Source organism: Lithobates pipiens, unplaced genomic scaffold, assembly GCF_037356315.1.
Source record: "Lithobates pipiens isolate NorthernLeopardFrog02 unplaced genomic scaffold, aLitPip1_a1.2 Scaffold_18, whole genome shotgun sequence".
Taxonomy (NCBI): domain Eukaryota; kingdom Metazoa; phylum Chordata; class Amphibia; order Anura; family Ranidae; genus Lithobates; species Lithobates pipiens.
The window spans coordinates 3,875,412-3,892,362 of record NW_027507758.1 but is presented as its reverse complement, the minus strand read 5'-3'; the positions used below and the strand labels follow the sequence as shown (position 1 = coordinate 3,892,362).

At 52.9% G+C, this 16,951-nt stretch overlaps 1 protein-coding gene across 4 annotated transcripts in view; it reads left to right on the top strand.

Moving 5' to 3' along the window:
- The window catches only part of LOC143986952 (BRISC and BRCA1-A complex member 2), a 344,474-nt gene that overhangs the window by 242,299 nt on the left and 85,224 nt on the right, over nt 1–16,951 (top strand). For all 4 annotated transcript variants that reach the window (XM_077485366.1, XM_077485368.1, XM_077485367.1 and 1 more), the window contains exon 10: nt 3,195–3,277. In XM_077485366.1, the coding sequence (XP_077341492.1) occupies nt 3,195–3,277 (83 nt within the window). The remainder of the gene's footprint in view (nt 1–3,194; nt 3,278–16,951) is intronic.

Here is a 16,951-nt window from a genome sequence, read left to right as displayed (position 1 = left end):
ATGCCAATGATGGCGCACTATTCCTCCTACTGATACCAATGATGGGGCACTATTCCTCCCACTGATACCAATGATGGGGCACTATTCCTCCCACTGATGCCAATGATGGGGCACTATTCCTCCCACTGATACCAATGATGGGGCACTATTCCTCTCACTGACACCAATAATGGGGCACTATTCCTCCCACTGACACCAATGATGGGGCACTATTCCTCCCACTGACACCAATGATGGGGCACTATTCCTCCCACTGATACCAATGATGGGGCACTATTCCTCCCACTGATACCAATGATGGGGCACTATTCCTCCCACTGATACCAATGATGGGGCACTATTCCTCTCACTGACACCAATGATGGGGCACTATTCCTCCCACTGACACCAATGATGGGGCACTATTCCTCCCACTGACACCAATGACGGGGGACTATTCCTCCCACTGACACCAATGATGGGGCACTATTCCCCCCACTGACACCAATGATGGGGCACTATTCCCCCCACTGACACCAATGATGGGGCACTATTCCTCCCACTGACACCAATGATGGGGCACTATTCCTCCCACTGACACCAATGACGGGGCACTATTCCTCCCACTGACACCAATGATGGGGCACTATTCCTCCCACTGATACCAATGACGGGGCACTATTCCTCCCACTGATACCAATGATGGGGCACTATTCCTCCCACTGACACCAATGATGGGGCACTATTCCTCCTACTGATACCAATGACGGGGCACTATTCCTCCCACTGATACCAATGATGGGGCACTATTCCTCCCACTGACACCAATGATGGGGCACTATTCCTTCCACTGATACCAATGATGGGGCACTATTCCTCCCACTGACACCAATGATGGGGCACTATTCCTCCCACTGACACCAATGATGGGGCACTATTCCTCCCACTGACACCAATGATGAGGCACTATTCCTCCCACTGACACCAATGATGGGGCACTATTCCTCCCACTGACACCAATGATGGGGCACTATTCCTCCCACTGACACCAATGATGGGGCACTATTCCTCCCACTGACACCAATGATGGGGTACTATTCCTCCCACTGATACCAATGATGGGGCACCGTGTGAAATGGGGTTTTGACAAAACTGCCTGTGCGTCCCATCCTGAATACAGATAGTAGAAACATATTCCTCAAATATGGGACTTTGAATGGACGCCAGGCAGTAATAAGTATAAAAAATAACAAAATGTATTATGCAGTACATTAACCTACAACATGAAAAACATAAATGGGCAATGATAAAAACATATGAATGGGAGACAAGCATGGAAACCAGCTGAAAGAAGGAAGGAGACCCCGCAGACTGCCGACGCGTTTCGATTACACAAACAGCGTGGATCTTCCTCCATGCGGGCTTCAACACTTCAGACTCTGTAATTCCCAAACAAAAAGCAATTTCACCAGGAGCAGACACAGACTCAAGTACTAGGATAAGAGGACCCGTCAGGGTCAGACCGGGTGCGACAACCCGGATATCATGGGTCAGTCCGTGTTCCTAGAGGTTGCTCTTGATCATTTAAAGGGATTTAGTGCAGCAAGTTGCATGACACTTAATTAGAAAGAAGTGTGGCTCATGGAGGGTGGAACCAAGCAGAGCGATGTTCCCGTACTCTATGCTAGAACTTCATTCGGACAAGATCAGAATAGAAGCTGTCCCCAAGGCCACTCTCATTGTAGATGGAATGGAGGTGTAAAGCAGGGGGGTCTCAAACTAGCGGCCCTCCAGCTGTTGCGAAACTACAAGTCCCATGAGGCATTGCAAGGCTGACAGTTACAAGCCCGACTCCCCCAGCCAGAGGCATGATGGGACTTGTAGTTCTGCAACAGCTGGAGGGCCACCAGTTTGAGACCCCTGATGTAAGGTCTGTGGGATGCCATACCTTACACCTTCATCCCATCTACAATGAAATCACACCTCCTGATGGAAACAGCTTGGTGGAATCAGTCCCTGGACCCCGGTGCTGCAAACTCGCCAGGAGGAGATATAGACAGGGGCGGACTGACAACTCATGGGGCCCCGGGCAATAGGAGAATATTATGGGGCCCCCGGGCAATAGGAGATTATGGGGCCCCTGGGCAATAGCAGATTATGGGGCCCCCGGGCAATAGGAGATTATGGGGCCTCCGGGCAATAGGAGATTATGGGGCCCCCAGGCAATAGGAGCTTATGGGGCACCCAGGCAATAGGAGATTATGGGGCCCCCGGACAATAGGAGATTATGGTGCCCCCGGGCAGTAGGAGATTATGGGGCCTCTGGGCAATAGGAGATTTTGGGGTCCCCCAGTCAATAGGAGATTATGGGGCCCCCAGGCAATAGGAGATTATGGGGCCCCTGGGTAATAGGAGATTATGGGGCCTCCGGGCAATAGGAGATTATGGGGCACCCTGGGCAATAGGAGATTATGGGGCACCCTGGGCAATAGAAAATTATGGAGCCCCCGGGCAATAGGAGATTATGGGGTCCCTGGGTAATAGGAAATTATGGGGCCCCTGGGCAATAGGAGATTATGAGGCCCCCTGGGTAATAGGAGATTATGGGGCCCCTGGGCAATAGGAGATTATGAGGCCCCCTGGCAATAGGAGATTATGGGGGGCCCCAGGCAATAGGAGATTATGGGGCCCCCGGGCAATAGGAGATTATGGGGGGCCTCCAGGCAATAGGAGATTATTGGGCCCCCTGGCAATAGGAGATTATAGGGCCCCTGGGTAATGAGGGATTATGGGGCCCCTGGGTAATAGGAGATTATGGGGCCCCCTGGCAATAGGAGATTATGGGGCCTCCGGGCAATAGATTATGGGGCCACACAGTATATACACACACATACACACACACACACACATACAGTATACCCACAATACACACATACACATACAAACACTGAAAAGGTACCGGAGAGGTGGGGCAGCTATAATCTTGGGATTTTTTTAAAAACACAGATTTTTACATACTGTCCCTGGTTTTATTGAGGCTGGCAACCCTGATGGGGCCCCTTAGTGGCATGGGGCCCCTCGGGCAGTGCCCGAATGGTCAGTCCGCCCCTGGATATAGATGTGAATGGCAGAGTGTTCCTTTGTGTAGAATTGTCTATAATAAATGGTTGTATGTTGGTGGGGAAGTGGCTGATCCTTGTCTTGTGTCTCTGCAGCGGGGTGGTGGAGTACGACGCCGAGGGCTTCACAAAGCTGACTCTATTGCTGACATGGAAAGACTTCTGTTTCCTGGTTCACAGTGAGTAGAAACGCCGGAGGCAAACGCTTTCATCTCCGACCCCATCATAAAAACCTGTAATTCAATGTGACAGCGTTATCAACGTGCAGATCAGAATTTCTCCTAGAAATACACATTTCGCGGCCGCTAATAAATGCCAAATGTGCGGTGGAAGAGCACAGCGCCGCTTTGTAGACGTGTTTTGGTATTTGGGAACACTCCACAGAGCACACAGCTCCATTCATGGAGAGTTCAGACTGATATCGCTGCCGCAGCTGTGCGCACACAACACCGGGCCGGTTCTGGGCCGGGAGGGGGAGGGGGGGGGCGGTCACCCTGTCCTTGTCTTGTTGGTTGGAGAAGTCTACACAAGCAGAATATACAAACTCCATGCAGATGATTGGAACGGAACCCCCCTGGGGGGGCCATACACTACAAGACGTGAGTGCCAACCACTGAGCCGGCTCTGAGCAATCGTCATGTGGACTTCCTAACCGTTAGGATAGACGGCTGGGATTGGACAATTTATGGCCCCATACACAATTCTGACAGAAAAAGTCCGATCGGATTATGTTGTCGGAAAATCCCCCCCCCCACTATATTCTGGGACCTCTGGGTGTCCCAGAAGACAACTGGCCATTCACAAAGCGCCGCGCGACTCGCGCATGCGCAGTAGGAAACAGGCAGCGAACCCGCCAGGCTCCACTGCCAGTTTCCCTTAATTAGAATGGAGGCGCCTGCACCCAATCCGATGGATGGATTGGCCTGTGTGGAGGGGGGAGGGGGGTGGCGACATCACGGGCTCCCTGGACAGGACAGGTATCCTTATTAAAAGTCAGCAGCTATAGTGTTTGTAGCTGCTGACTTTAAAAAAATAATAATAATTTGCGAGTGGAAAACCACTTTAAATAGGTGAAAAGCCTCCTGTGATGCACCTGCCCCCCAGAGCCCCCCCCCTTTTACTTCCCTGAACCCGATCTTTCCAGGGAAGGGGATAAGCACACCAGCTCCACCCACTGTCTCAGGTCCTGATTGGATAGATTGATAGCAGCCCAGCCATTTGGCTCTCGCTGCTGTCAAATCAAATCCAATGACGGGGGGAGGGGCCGAGTCCTGCTGTCTGTGTCAATAGGGGGAGCTGAGGTTCTGGGTCACTGCTAGAAGGGGGAGCTGAGCTGCTGGGTCACTGCTAGAAGGGGGAGCTGAGCTGCTGGGTCACTGCTAGAAGGGGGAGCTGAGCTGCTGGGTCACCGCTAGAAGGGGGAGCGGAGCTCCTGGGTCACTGCTAGAAGGGGGAGCTGAGCTGCTGGGTCACTGCTAGAAGGGGGAGCTGAGCTGCTGGGTCACTGCTAGAAGGGGGAGCTGAGCTGCTGGGTCACTGCTAGAAGGAGGAGCTGAGCTGCTGGGTCACTGCTAGAAGGGGGAGCTGAGCTGCTGGGTCACTGCTAGAAGGGGGAGCGAAGCTGCTGGGTCACTGCTAGAAGGGAGAGCTGAGCTGCTGGGTCACTGCTAGAAGGGGGAGCTGAGCTTCTGGGTCACTGCTAGAAGGGGGAGCGGAGCTGCTGGGTCACTGGTAGAAGGGGGAGCGGAGCTGCTGGGTCACTGCTAGAAGGGGGAGCTGAGGTTCTGGGTCACTGCTAGAAGGGGGAGCGGAGCTGCTGGGTCACTGCTAGAAGGGGGAGCGGAGCTGCTGGGTCACTGTTAGAAGGGGGAGCTGAGCTGCTGGGTCACTGCTAGAAGGGGGAGCTGAGCTGCTGGGTCACTGCTAGAAGGGGGAGCTGAGCTGCTGGGTCACTGCTAGAAGGGGGAGCTGAGCTGCTGGGTCACTGCTAGAAGGGGGAGCTGAGCTGCTGGGTCACTGCTAGAAGGGGGAGCGGAGCTGCTGGGTCACTGCTAGAAGGGGGAGCTGAGGTTCTGGGTCACTGCTAGAAGGGGGAGCGGAGCTGCTGGGTCACTGCTAGAAGGGGGAGCGGAGCTGCTGGGTCACTGCTAGAAGGGGGAGCTGAGCTGCTGGGTCACTGCTAGAAGGAGGAGCGGAGATGCTGGGTCACTGCTAGAAGGGGGAGCTGAGCTGCTGGGTCACTGCTAGAAGGGGGAGCTGAGCTGCTGGGTCACTGCTAGAAGGGGGAGCGAAGCTGCTGGGTCACTGCTAGAAGGGGGAGCTGAGCTGCTGGGTCACTGCTAGAAGGGGGAGCTGAGCTGCTGGGTCACTGCTAGAAGGGGGAGCTGAGCTGCTGGGTCACTGCTAAAAGGGGGAGCTGAGCTGCTGGGTCACTGCTAGAAGGGGGAGCTGAGGTTCTGGGTCACTGCTAGAAGGGGGAGCTGAGCTCCTGGGTCACTGCTAGAAGGGGGAGCTGAGCTGCTGTGTCACTGCTAGAAGGGGGAGCGGAGATGCTGGGTCACTGCTAGAAGGGGGAGCGGAGCTGCTGGGTCACTGCTAGAAGGGGGAGCGGAGATGCTGGGTCACTGCTAGAAGGGGGAGCGGAGCTGCTGGGTCACTGCTAGAAGGGGGAGCGGAGATGCTGGGTCACTGCTAGAAGGGGGAGCGGAGCTGCTGGGTCACTGCTAGAAGGGGGAGCGGAGCTGCTGGGTCACTGCTAGAAGGGGGAGCTGAGCTGCTGGGTCACTGCTAGAAGGGGGAGCTGAGCTGCTGGGTCACTGCTAGAAGGGGGAGCGGAGATGCTGGGTCACTGCTAGAAGGGGGAGCAGAGCTGCTGGGTCACTGCTAGAAGGGGGAGCGGAGATGCTGGGTCACTGCTAGAAGGGGGAGCGGAGCTGCTGGGTCACTGCTAGAAGGGGGAGCGGAGCTGCTGGGTCACTGCTAGAAGGGGGAGCGGAGCTGCTGGGTCACTGCTAGAAGGGGAGCGGAGCTGCCGGGTCACTTCTAGAAGGGGGAGCTGAGCTGTTGGGTCACTGCTAGAAGGGGGAGCGGAGATGCTGGGTCACTGCTAGAAGGGGGAGCGGAGCTGCTGGGTCACTGCTAGAAGGGGGAGCGGAGCTGCTGGGTCACTGCTAGAAGGGGGAGCGGAGCTGCTGGGTCACTGCTAGAAGGGGAGCGGAGCTGCCGGGTCACTTCTAGAAGGGGGAGCGGAGCTGCTGGGTCACTGCTAGAAGGGGGAGCGGAGCTGCTGGGTCACTGCTAGAAGGGGGAGCTGAGCTGCTGGGTCACTGCTAGAAGGGGGAGCTGAGCTGCTGGGTCACTGCTAGAAGGGGGAGCGGAGATGCTGGGTCACTGCTAGAAGGGGGAGCAGAGCTGCTGGGTCACTGCTAGAAGGGGGAGCTGAGCTGCTGGGTCACTGCTAGAAGGGGGAGCGGAGATGCTGGGTCACTGCTAGAAGGGGGAGCGGAGCTGCTGGGTCACTGCTAGAAGGGGGAGCGGAGCTGCTGGGTCACTGCTAGAAGGGGAGCGGAGCTGCCGGGTCACTTCTAGAAGGGGGAGCTGAGCTGTTGGGTCACTGCTAGGAGGGGGAGCTGAGCTGCTGAGTGAAAAACGTTGAGAACTTTAGTGCACTTTTAGGATGAATTCCTTCACACAACTCACATCTATAAACATCAAAGACAGTTTGTTTCAAATCTTATTTACTGCTCGTTAAAAAATAGTAAATATTTGAAAGGCCATTGTTTGCTATAAGCGCAGTAATGCGATGCTTCAGTAACTCTCAGGCTCGCTCACTGACAGAAAGCCGGTTCCAGAAAAGAAAGGCCCGTCTCAGGCTAATTTGCAAGCATAAGATCCCTACTGCCAATTAACATTCCTGCAGACAGAAGAATGTGGAGGAGGGATCAGAAGAGAGAATGAAAATATTCTCAATAATACAGATGGAGATTCGTGTTGCATTATTGTTGATTTGTCGCAGAGCCGCCATTTTGCGGTGGAGTTCCCCCTTATCATTCAGAAATCCTGATACTGAGGCAGATTTGCGGCTCTTGTCGGAGGTATGGCAGAGTTTCTGCAGACGTGTTGAAGATGACCTACATCTTTCCATTCCCACACCCAGCCGTGTGTACGGGACTCGGCACAGCCAGTGTTTTGGCCTGTTGTGGTTTCCCTGGAAACAGCGACGGTGTGGAGGGCTGGAGGGGGATACGCTGAAGTGAAGGGTGTTCGTTACCAGTGTCAGGAATGAGACTGACAGAATGGGTGATATGAGATCTGTGAGCGTTGTGCCAAAGCAAATATCGCTCTCCAGCCGTGCGTGTCAGGACATCGCTATTCTGTAATTATCGCTGGCACTCCAGTATTTTCTATAACAAGTAGGTGTGTGCACAGGGCAATTTCCTCCCAATACCCTACAGCACTTTCCACAGGTCCCAGAATTCCCCGGCACCGTGTGCACACACCCTGCCCGGGTCCCCCCGACCTTTGCAAAGAGGCCTGCAAAGCCCATAGACTCTGCAAGAGCACCAGAGAACAGGACTCTGCAATGGAGTCTGCAAGGTTCCAGCATCCCACCACAGTGCATGCAAAGTCCCAGCCCTCTGCAACAGTCTGTGCAAAGTCCCAGGACTCTACCTTGTGCCTGCAAAGCACCAGACCACAGTGCCATCAAATTCCCAAAAGACTGCACCAATGACTGCAAAGTTCCAGAACCCCGCCACAATGCCTACAAAGTCCCAGCAATCTGCAGAGGTGTGTTCAAAGTCCCAGTATCCTGCTACCGTGCCTGCAAAGTCCTAGGATCTCACCACAGTGCCTGCAAAGTCCTAGGATCTCACCACAGTGCCTGCAAAGTCCTAGGATCTCACCACAGTGCCTGCAAAGTTTCATTAAGTTCACAACAGTGTCTGTAAAGTCCCATCAGCCTAAAACAGTGTCTGCAAATTCCCAGGATTCTGTTGTAGTGCTACAAAGCTACACTAGTTTGCAACACTGCCTGCAAAGTCCCAGCGCCCTCCTACAGTGCCTGCAAAGTCCCAGCGCCCTCCTACAGTGCCTGCAAAGTCCCAGCGCCCTCCTACAGTGCCTGCAAAGTCCCAGCGCCCTGCTACAGTGCCTGCAAAGTCCCAGCGCCCTGCTACAGTGCCTGCAAAGTCCCAGCGCCCTGCTACAGTGCCTGCAAAGTCCCAGCGCCCTGCTACAGTGCCTGCAAAGTCCCAGCGCCCTCTTACAGTGCCTGCAAAGTCCCAGCACCCTCCTACAGTGCCTGCAAAGTCCCGGCGCCCTCCTACAGTGCCTGCAAAGTCCCGGCGCCCTCCTACAGTGCCTGCAAAGTCCCGGCGCCCTCCTACAGTGCCTGCAAAGTCCCGGCGCCCTCCTAGAGTGCCTGCAAAGTCCCGGCGCCCTCCTAGAGTGCCTGCAAAGTCCCGGCACCCTCCTAGAGTGCCTGCAAAGTCCCGGCGCCCTCCTAGAGTGCCTGCAAAGTCCCGGCGCCCTCCTAGAGTGCCTGCAAAGTCCCGGCACCCTCCTAGAGTGCCTGCAAAGTCCCGGCACCCTCCTAGAGTGCCTGCAAAGTCCCGGCACCCTCCTAGAGTGCCTGCAAAGTCCCGGCACCCTCCTAGAGTGCCTGCAAAGTTCCGGCACCCTCCTACAGTGCCTGCAAAGTTCCGGCACCCTGCTACAGTGCAGGCAAACATTCTGAGTCCTGGCACCCTACCACAGTGCCTACAAAGTCCCAATAGTCTGCAACATTGTATGCAAAGACCTAGTTTCCTGCCACAATGCCTACAAAGATTCAAAAAACTGAAGGAGGTGTGTTCAAAGTCCCAGCACCCTGCTGCCGTGCCTGCAAACATTAATGCCGTGTACACATGACCGGACTTTTCGACAGACTGAATTCCGTCGGACTTTTCAACAGACTTCCTTCGAATCGGACTTGTCTACACACAATCACACCAAAGTCCGGCGGATTCGACCGTGATGACATACGACCGGACTAGAATAAGGAAGTTCATAGCCAGTAGCCAATAGCTGCTCGTCGGACTAGCATACACACCAACGGAATTTTCGACCGGACTCAAGTCCATCGGAAAGATTTGAAACATGTTCTAAATCTAAAGTCCGTCTGATTTTTGGACAGATACAATGAAGCCCGCACACGGTCGAATTGTCCGAAGGATTCGTTTCGTCAGACCTTTGCTGTTGAAAAGTTTGGCCGCGTGTACACCGCATTAGTGATCTGCAACAGTGTCTGCAAAGTCCCTGGATCCCACCTGCAAAGTCCAAGCAGTCTGAAACATTGCCCGCAAAGTCCCAGGATCCTGTTGCACTAGTTTGCAAAAGTGCCTGAAAATTCCAAGCACCCCACTACAGTGCATATAAACATTCTGTGCCTGCAAAGTCCCAGCACCCCACCACAGTGCCTGCAAAGTCCCAACAGTCTGCAACATTGCCTGCAAAGTCCTAGCTTCCGGCCACAGTGTCTGCACAGTCCCAGGCTCCCACAACAGTGCATGCAAAATGTCACTAGTTTGCAGACACTGTTGCAGACTTCTGAAACTTTGTGGGCGCTGTTGTAAAGTTCTAAGATCTTGTCACAGTGCCTGCAAAGTTTCACTAATTTGCAACAGTGCCTGCAAAGTCCCAGCGGTCTGCAACAGTGTTTGCAAACATTCTCTTAGCAGTTTGCAAAGTCCCAGTACCCTACCACAGTACCTACCTTCATAATTTCAGCATCCTGTAGCAGTCCCTGAAAAGTCCTAACTTCTGTTTATCTTGCCTTCTAAGTCTCAAAGCTCTGCAACTGTGTCTCCACGGTCCCAGGTCCCTGCCAGAGTGCATACAAAGTTCCAGAATCTAGCAGCATTGTATTTACAGTATTCTAAAATTGGTCTCTGCACTCATCAATTGTCAACATTTTTGTCTGCAAAGCCTTAGCAGTCCGCAGAGTCTGAGAAACCCACTACAGTGCCCACAAGTTTCAGCATCTTGCAAAAAGTTTTGTAAGGTCTCAGCACTCTGCTGCAGTGTCTTCTAAGTCTCAGCACTCTGCTGCAGTGTCTACTGATTCTCAGTATTCTACTGCAGTGTCTACTGAGTCTCAGCCCTCTGCTGCAGTGTCTTCTAAGTCTCAGCCCTCTGCTGCAGTGTCTTCTAAGTCTCAGCCCTCTGCTGCAGTGTCTTCTAAGTCTCAGCCCTCTGCTGCAGTGTCTTCTAAGTCTCAGCCCTCTGCTGCAGTGTCTTCTAAGTCTCAGCCCTCTGCTGCAGTGTCTTCTAAGTCTCAGCCCTCTGCTGCAGTGTCTTCTAAGTCTCAACCCTCTGCTGCAGTGTCTTCTGAGTCTCAGCACTCTGCTGCAGTGTCTACTAAGTCTCAGCCCTCTACTGCGGTGTCTACTGAGCCTCCCATTGCTGCAGAGTCTACTAAGTCTAAGCCCTCTACTATGGTGTGTACTAAGTCTCAGCACTCTGCAGCAGTGTCTACTAAGTCTCAGCACTCTGCAGCGGTGTCTACTAAGTCTCAGCACTCTGCAGCGGTGTCTACTAAGTCTCAGCACTCTGCAGCGGTGTCTACTAAGTCTCAGCACTCTGCAGCGGTGTCTACTAAGTCTCAGCACTCTGCTGCGGTGTCTTCTAAGTCTCAGCCCTCTGCTGCGGTGTCTTCTAAGTCTCAGCCCTCTGCTGCAGTGTCTTGTAAGTCTCAGCCCTCTGCTGCAGTGTCTTGTAAGTCTCAGCCCTCTGCTGCAGTGTCTTGTAAGTCTCAGCCCTCTGCTGCAGTGTCTTGTAAGTCTCAGCCCTCTGCTGCAGTGTCTTGTAAGTCTCAGCCCTCTGCTGCAGTGTCTTGTAAGTCTCAGCCCTCTGCTGCAGTGTCTTGTAAGTCTCAGCCCTCTGCTGCGGTGTCTTGTAAGTCTGAGCCCTCTGCTGCGGTGTCTTGTAAGTCTCAGCACTCTGCTGCAGTGTCTTGTAAGTCTCAGCCCTCTGCTGCGGTGTCTTGTAAGTCTGAGCCCTCTGCTGCAGTGTCTTGTAAGTCTCAGCCCTCTGCTGCAGTGTCTTGTAAGTCTCAGCCCTCTGCTGCAGTGTCTTGTAAGTCTCAGCACTCTGCAGCGGTGTCTACTAAGTCTCAGCACTCTGCAGCGGTGTCTACTAAGTCTCAGCACTCTGCAGCGGTGTCTACTAAGTCTCAGCACTCTGCAGCGGTGTCTACTAAGTCTCAGCACTCTGCTGCGGTGTCTTCTAAGTCTCAGCCCTCTGCTGCGGTGTCTTCTAAGTCTCAGCCCTCTGCTGCAGTGTCTTGTAAGTCTCAGCCCTCTGCTGCAGTGTCTTGTAAGTCTCAGCCCTCTGCTGCAGTGTCTTGTAAGTCTCAGCCCTCTGCTGCAGTGTCTTGTAAGTCTCAGCCCTCTGCTGCAGTGTCTTGTAAGTCTCAGCCCTCTGCTGCAGTGTCTTGTAAGTCTCAGCCCTCTGCTGCAGTGTCTTGTAAGTCTCAGCCCTCTGCTGCGGTGTCTTGTAAGTCTGAGCCCTCTGCTGCGGTGTCTTGTAAGTCTCAGCACTCTGCTGCAGTGTCTTGTAAGTCTCAGCCCTCTGCTGCGGTGTCTTGTAAGTCTGAGCCCTCTGCTGCGGTGTCTTGTAAGTCTCAGCACTCTGCTGCAGTGTCTTGTAAGTCTCAGCCCTCTGCTGCGGTGTCTTGTAAGTCTGAGCCCTCTGCTGCAGTGTCTTGTAAGTCTCAGCCCTCTGCTGCAGTGTCTTGTAAGTCTCAGCCCTCTGCTGCAGTGTCTTGTAAGTCTCAGCACTCTGCTGCAGTGTCTTGTAAGTCTCAGCCCTCTGCTGCGGTGTCTTGTAAGTCTGAGCCCTCTGCTGCAGTGTCTACTAAGTCTCAGCACTCTGCAACAGTGACTACAGAGTTCTGGCATTTTGCAACATTTGCAGACATTACTGCAGAGTGCTGGGAAATTCTGAACATTGTTTGCACTGGAGCGGGTTTGCTGGGATTGTGCAGATACTGCTTCAGAGCGCTGGGACTTTTAGAAGTCTGAGAACTCTGCAGTAGTGTCTGCACCATGACAAGCAGTGTCTCCCATTAGATTTAAATATCCTACACCTGCGGGGTGCATTCAAGGGCTTGTCTCCTCGCAGTAATGCATGCAAGGGCCCAGATTTGTACTTGCAATGATGCAGATCTGCACGGTGGGGCATATTCCCTTTTTTTACAAAGTTTCCTCCACTGTGCGGCAAAGCTGCAGACAGCGATAGACTAGATCTTCATAAGGCCTTGCACCAAAATGGTAAATTTCCAGGTGATGCCAAAATCCCCAATTCACCTGTTTCATCCCACAACCCGCCGCATTGCGCGTCACGCCCGCCGCCGCGCGCTGTTTGGGTTTTCGGTTTGCAGACATTCCCTGACAAAATGAAGTGACAGTTCATGTCATGATTACATAAACAGACCATACAACAGTTTGTCTGCAAACAGCCCTGTGATATGTGGTGAATCACTACTCCAGCCGGAGCTATTTTTAGGCCCCGGCAGCTCTGTGTGCCATAAAAAGACACATCACAGATAAAAAGCATTGTAATTGTTTACAGAAGCCTGTGAAACAGCAGCAGCCATGCGGAACCAGATGAGTAAGCCAGAGGGGTCTGTTGGCACTTTCCCTCCGACTTACTCATCAGTCACTGTCTGTAGACAAGGCTGCTGGGACTGTGACTCAGCCGGTGTGATGAAACAACTGCTCTGTGTTCTGCAGGAGGGCAAGACAATGTGCAGGCATCCAGCTGTGGGGGGACTACAAGTACCAGCAGACCCTTCCAAGCAGTAGAGGGCCCATTTACATGTAGGAGAAGTCAGCACACCAGCATCCTGATATGGGGGGAACTACAAGTACCAGCAAACCCTTCCAAGCAGCAGAGCGCCCATTTACATGTAGGAGCAGCCAGCACACCAGCATCCTGATATGGGGGGACTACAAGTCCCAGCACACCCTTACAAACAGTAGAGGGCCCATTTACATGTAGGAGCAGTCAGGACACCAGTATCCTGATATGGGGGAACTACAAGTACCAGAAAACCCTTCCCAGCAGTAGAGGGCCCATTTACATGTAGTAGCTGTCAGCACACCAGTATCCTGATATGGGAGGACTACAAGTGCCAGCAAACCCTTCCAAGCAGTAGAGGGCCCATTTACATGTAGTAGCTGTCAGCACACCAGTATCCTGATATGGGGGGACTACAAGTACCAGAAAACCCTTCCAAGCAGCAGAGGGCCCATTTACATATAGGACCTGTCAGCACACCAGCATCCTGATATGGGGATGGACTACAAGTGCCACCAGACCCTTCCAAGCAGTAAAGGGCCCATTTACATGTAGGACCTGTCAGCACACCATTATCCTGATATGGGAATGGACTACAAGTGCCACCAGACCCTTCCAAGCAGCACAGCGCCCATTTACATATATTACCAGCCAGCACACCAGCATCCTAATAAAGGGGGACTACAAGTGGCAGCAGACCCTTCCAAGCAGCAGAGCGCCCATTTACATATATTACCAGCCAGCACACCAGCATCCTGATATGGGGGAACTACAAGTACCAGCAAACCCTTCCAAGCAGTAGAGGGCCCATTTACATGTAGTAGCTGTCAGCACACCAGTATCCTGATGTGGGGGGACTACAAGTGCCAGCAAACCCTTCCCAGCAGTAGAGGGCTCATATACATATATTACCAGCCAGCACACCAGCATCCTGATATGGGGGAACTACAAGTACCAGCAGACCTTTTCAAACAGTCAAAAGCCTAGTTGGATGTAGCAATAGACAGCATGAAGCTGCAGGAGGGACAATGACAAGCAGTCCCTTCCAGGTAGTAGAGGGCCCATTTACATGAAGGAGTAGACTGCATGTGGACATCCGGGGGGACTACAAGTACCAGCAGACCCAAGCAGTAGAGGGCCCATTCACATGTAGGAACAGTCAGCACACCAGCATCCAGATATGGGGGGGGGGGGCTACAAGCACCAGAAGTCCCTTCCAAGCAATAGAAGGTCAAGTTGGATGTAGGCATAAGCAGCATGAAGCTGCAGGAGGGACAAGTACCAGCAGACCCTTCCAAGCAGTAGAGGGCCCATTTATATGAAGGGGTAGGCTGCATATAGGGATTCAGCTTGGGGGGAGGGGGGGTTGGGTGAGACTACAAGTATCAGTAGACCCTTCCAAGCAGTAGAGGGCCCATTCACATGTAGGAAAAGTCAGCACACCAGCATCCAGATATGGGGGGGGCTACAAGCGCCAGCAAACCTTTTCAAGGGGAAGAAGGCCTAGTTGGATGTAAGAGTAGGCAGCATGAAGCTGCAGGAGGGACAAGTACCAGCAGTCCCTTTCAGGCAGTAAAGGGCCCATTTACTACAAGTACCAGCAGATCCTTCCAAGTAGTATAGGGCCAATTCACGTATAGGCGCAGGCAGCATGCCAGCATCCAGATGGGGGGGGGGGGGGGGGGAGGAGACTACAAATACCAGCAGACCCTTCCAAGAAGTAGAGGGTCTTTTTACAGGTAGGAGCAGACAACATGTTGGTATCCAGCTGTGGGGTGACTACAAATACCAGCAGACCCTTCCAAGCAGTAGAGGGCCCATTTACATGAAGGAGTAGGCTGCATGTAGGCAGGGGGGAGGGGACTTCAGGTACCAGAGGGCCCATTACTACAAGTACCAGCAGATCTTTCCAAGCAGTAGAGGGCCCATTACTACAAGTACCAGCAGATCTTCCCAAGCAGTAGAGGGCCCATTACTACAAGTACCAGCAGATCTTCCCAAGCAGTAGAGGGCCCATTAATACAAGTACCAGCAGATCTTTCCAAGCAGTAGAGGGCCCATTACTACAAGTACCAGCAGATCTTCCCAAGCAGTAGAGGGCCCATTACTACAAGTACCAGCAGACCCTTCCAAGCAGTAGAGGGCCCATTTACATGAAGGAGTAGGCTGCATGTAGGCAGGGGGGAGGGGACTTCAGGTACCAGAGGGCCCATTACTACAAGTACCAGCAGATCTTTCCAAGCAGTAGAGGGCCCATTACTACAAGTACCAGCAGATCTTTCCAAGCAGTAGAGGGCCCATTACTACAAGTACCAGCAGATCTTTCCAAGCAGTAGAGGGCCCATTACTACAAGTACCAGCAGATCTTTCCAAGCAGTAGAGGGCCCATTACTACAAGTACCAGCAGATCGTTCCAAGCAGTAGAGGGCCCATTACTACAAGTACCAGCAGATCTTTCCAAGCAGTAGAGGGCCCATTACTACAAGTACCAGCAGATCTTTCCAAGCAGTAGAGGGCCCATTACTACAAGTACCAGCAGATCTTTCCAAGCAGTAGAGGGCCCATTGACGTATAGGAGCAGGCAACATGCCAGCATCCAGATGTGAGTCAGGGGGCTACATATATCAGCAGACCCTTCCAAGCAGTAGGGGGTCTATTTACGGGTAGGAGCAGACAACATGTTGGTATCCAGCTGTGGGGCGACTACAAGTACCAGAAGACCCTTCCAGGCAGTAGAGGGCTCATTTATGTGTAAACGTAGGCAGCATGCTGGTATCCAGCTGTGGGGGGGGGGGGACAACAAGTACCAGCAGACCTTTCCAAGCTACAAAGATAGGGGAAACGCCACTCCAGGTGAGTAGGAAATGCCGATCCCTCCTAGCGGGTGTTGGCCCGGCTCGCCATGGTGAAGAACCGAAAGAATAGAAGGAGATATCACACACTGCAACAGGATACTGAACAATGCTTCTTTATTCCACAAATTGACAGGTAATACAGCAAAGGATTCTAAGGATGTGAACGTGTTTCACGCAACATAATGCTTAATCATAAGCTATGGTATGTGAAACGCGTTAACATCCTTGGAATCCTTTTCTGTATTTGCTGTCAATTTTGGGAATGAAGAAGCATTGTTCAGTATCAGGTGGCACCTCCTTCTATAGACCCTTCCAAGCAGTAGAGGGCCTATTTATGGGTAGGAGGAGGCAGCATGTTGGTGTCCAGCTGTGGGGAGGACTACAAGTACCAGCAGACCCTTCCAAGCAGTAGAGGGCCCATTTACATGTTCCTGCAATGCACATCGGCACACATTATATGCATTGCTGTGGTGCAATTCTGAATGACGTCCAAAGACACAAGAGCCACGATGGACGGCGACGCACCGGAGCGGGCCGCCTTAAAAGTTTTGTGCCGCGTTTCGTTTCCGTGATGATTTAGTGTGTTGGCAGTCCATTGATTTCAAAATGCCTTCAGTTCCATTTTAAATTTATATTCCCTAAAGTGTTCCTGAGAAGCCCCCTCCGGAGGATTCTCTTCTCACACTTTTAGCTGCATTTGATGTGTTTTAACAGATCAACCTTTGACCCGAGGCCAGTGATGTCATCAGCCCTGAACAATGGCTCATGTGTGGTCTCGGCGGGGTGTTACTGTTAATAAAGTTTCCTGGGTAATTTCCCAGCCAGTCATTACATCCTCGTTAGCTCTCTGCATTTTATCTGAAGACGTCATTTATCACAGAATGCCGGGACACCACAATGGGTCCGGGATGTGGGACTTCTCATCCCAAAACTCCAACATTGGAGCCCTGAGCCAGTCACATCCGTCTCTGTACCAGAGGAGCTTACACTCTAATGTCCCCCCCCCTCCCCCCACAGTCACATCCGTCTCTGTACCAGAGGAGCTTACACTCTAATATCCCCTCCCCCCACAGTCACATCCATCTCTGTACCAGAGGAGCTTACACTCTAATGTCCCCCCCCCTCCCCCCACAGTCACATCCGTCTCTGTACCAGAGG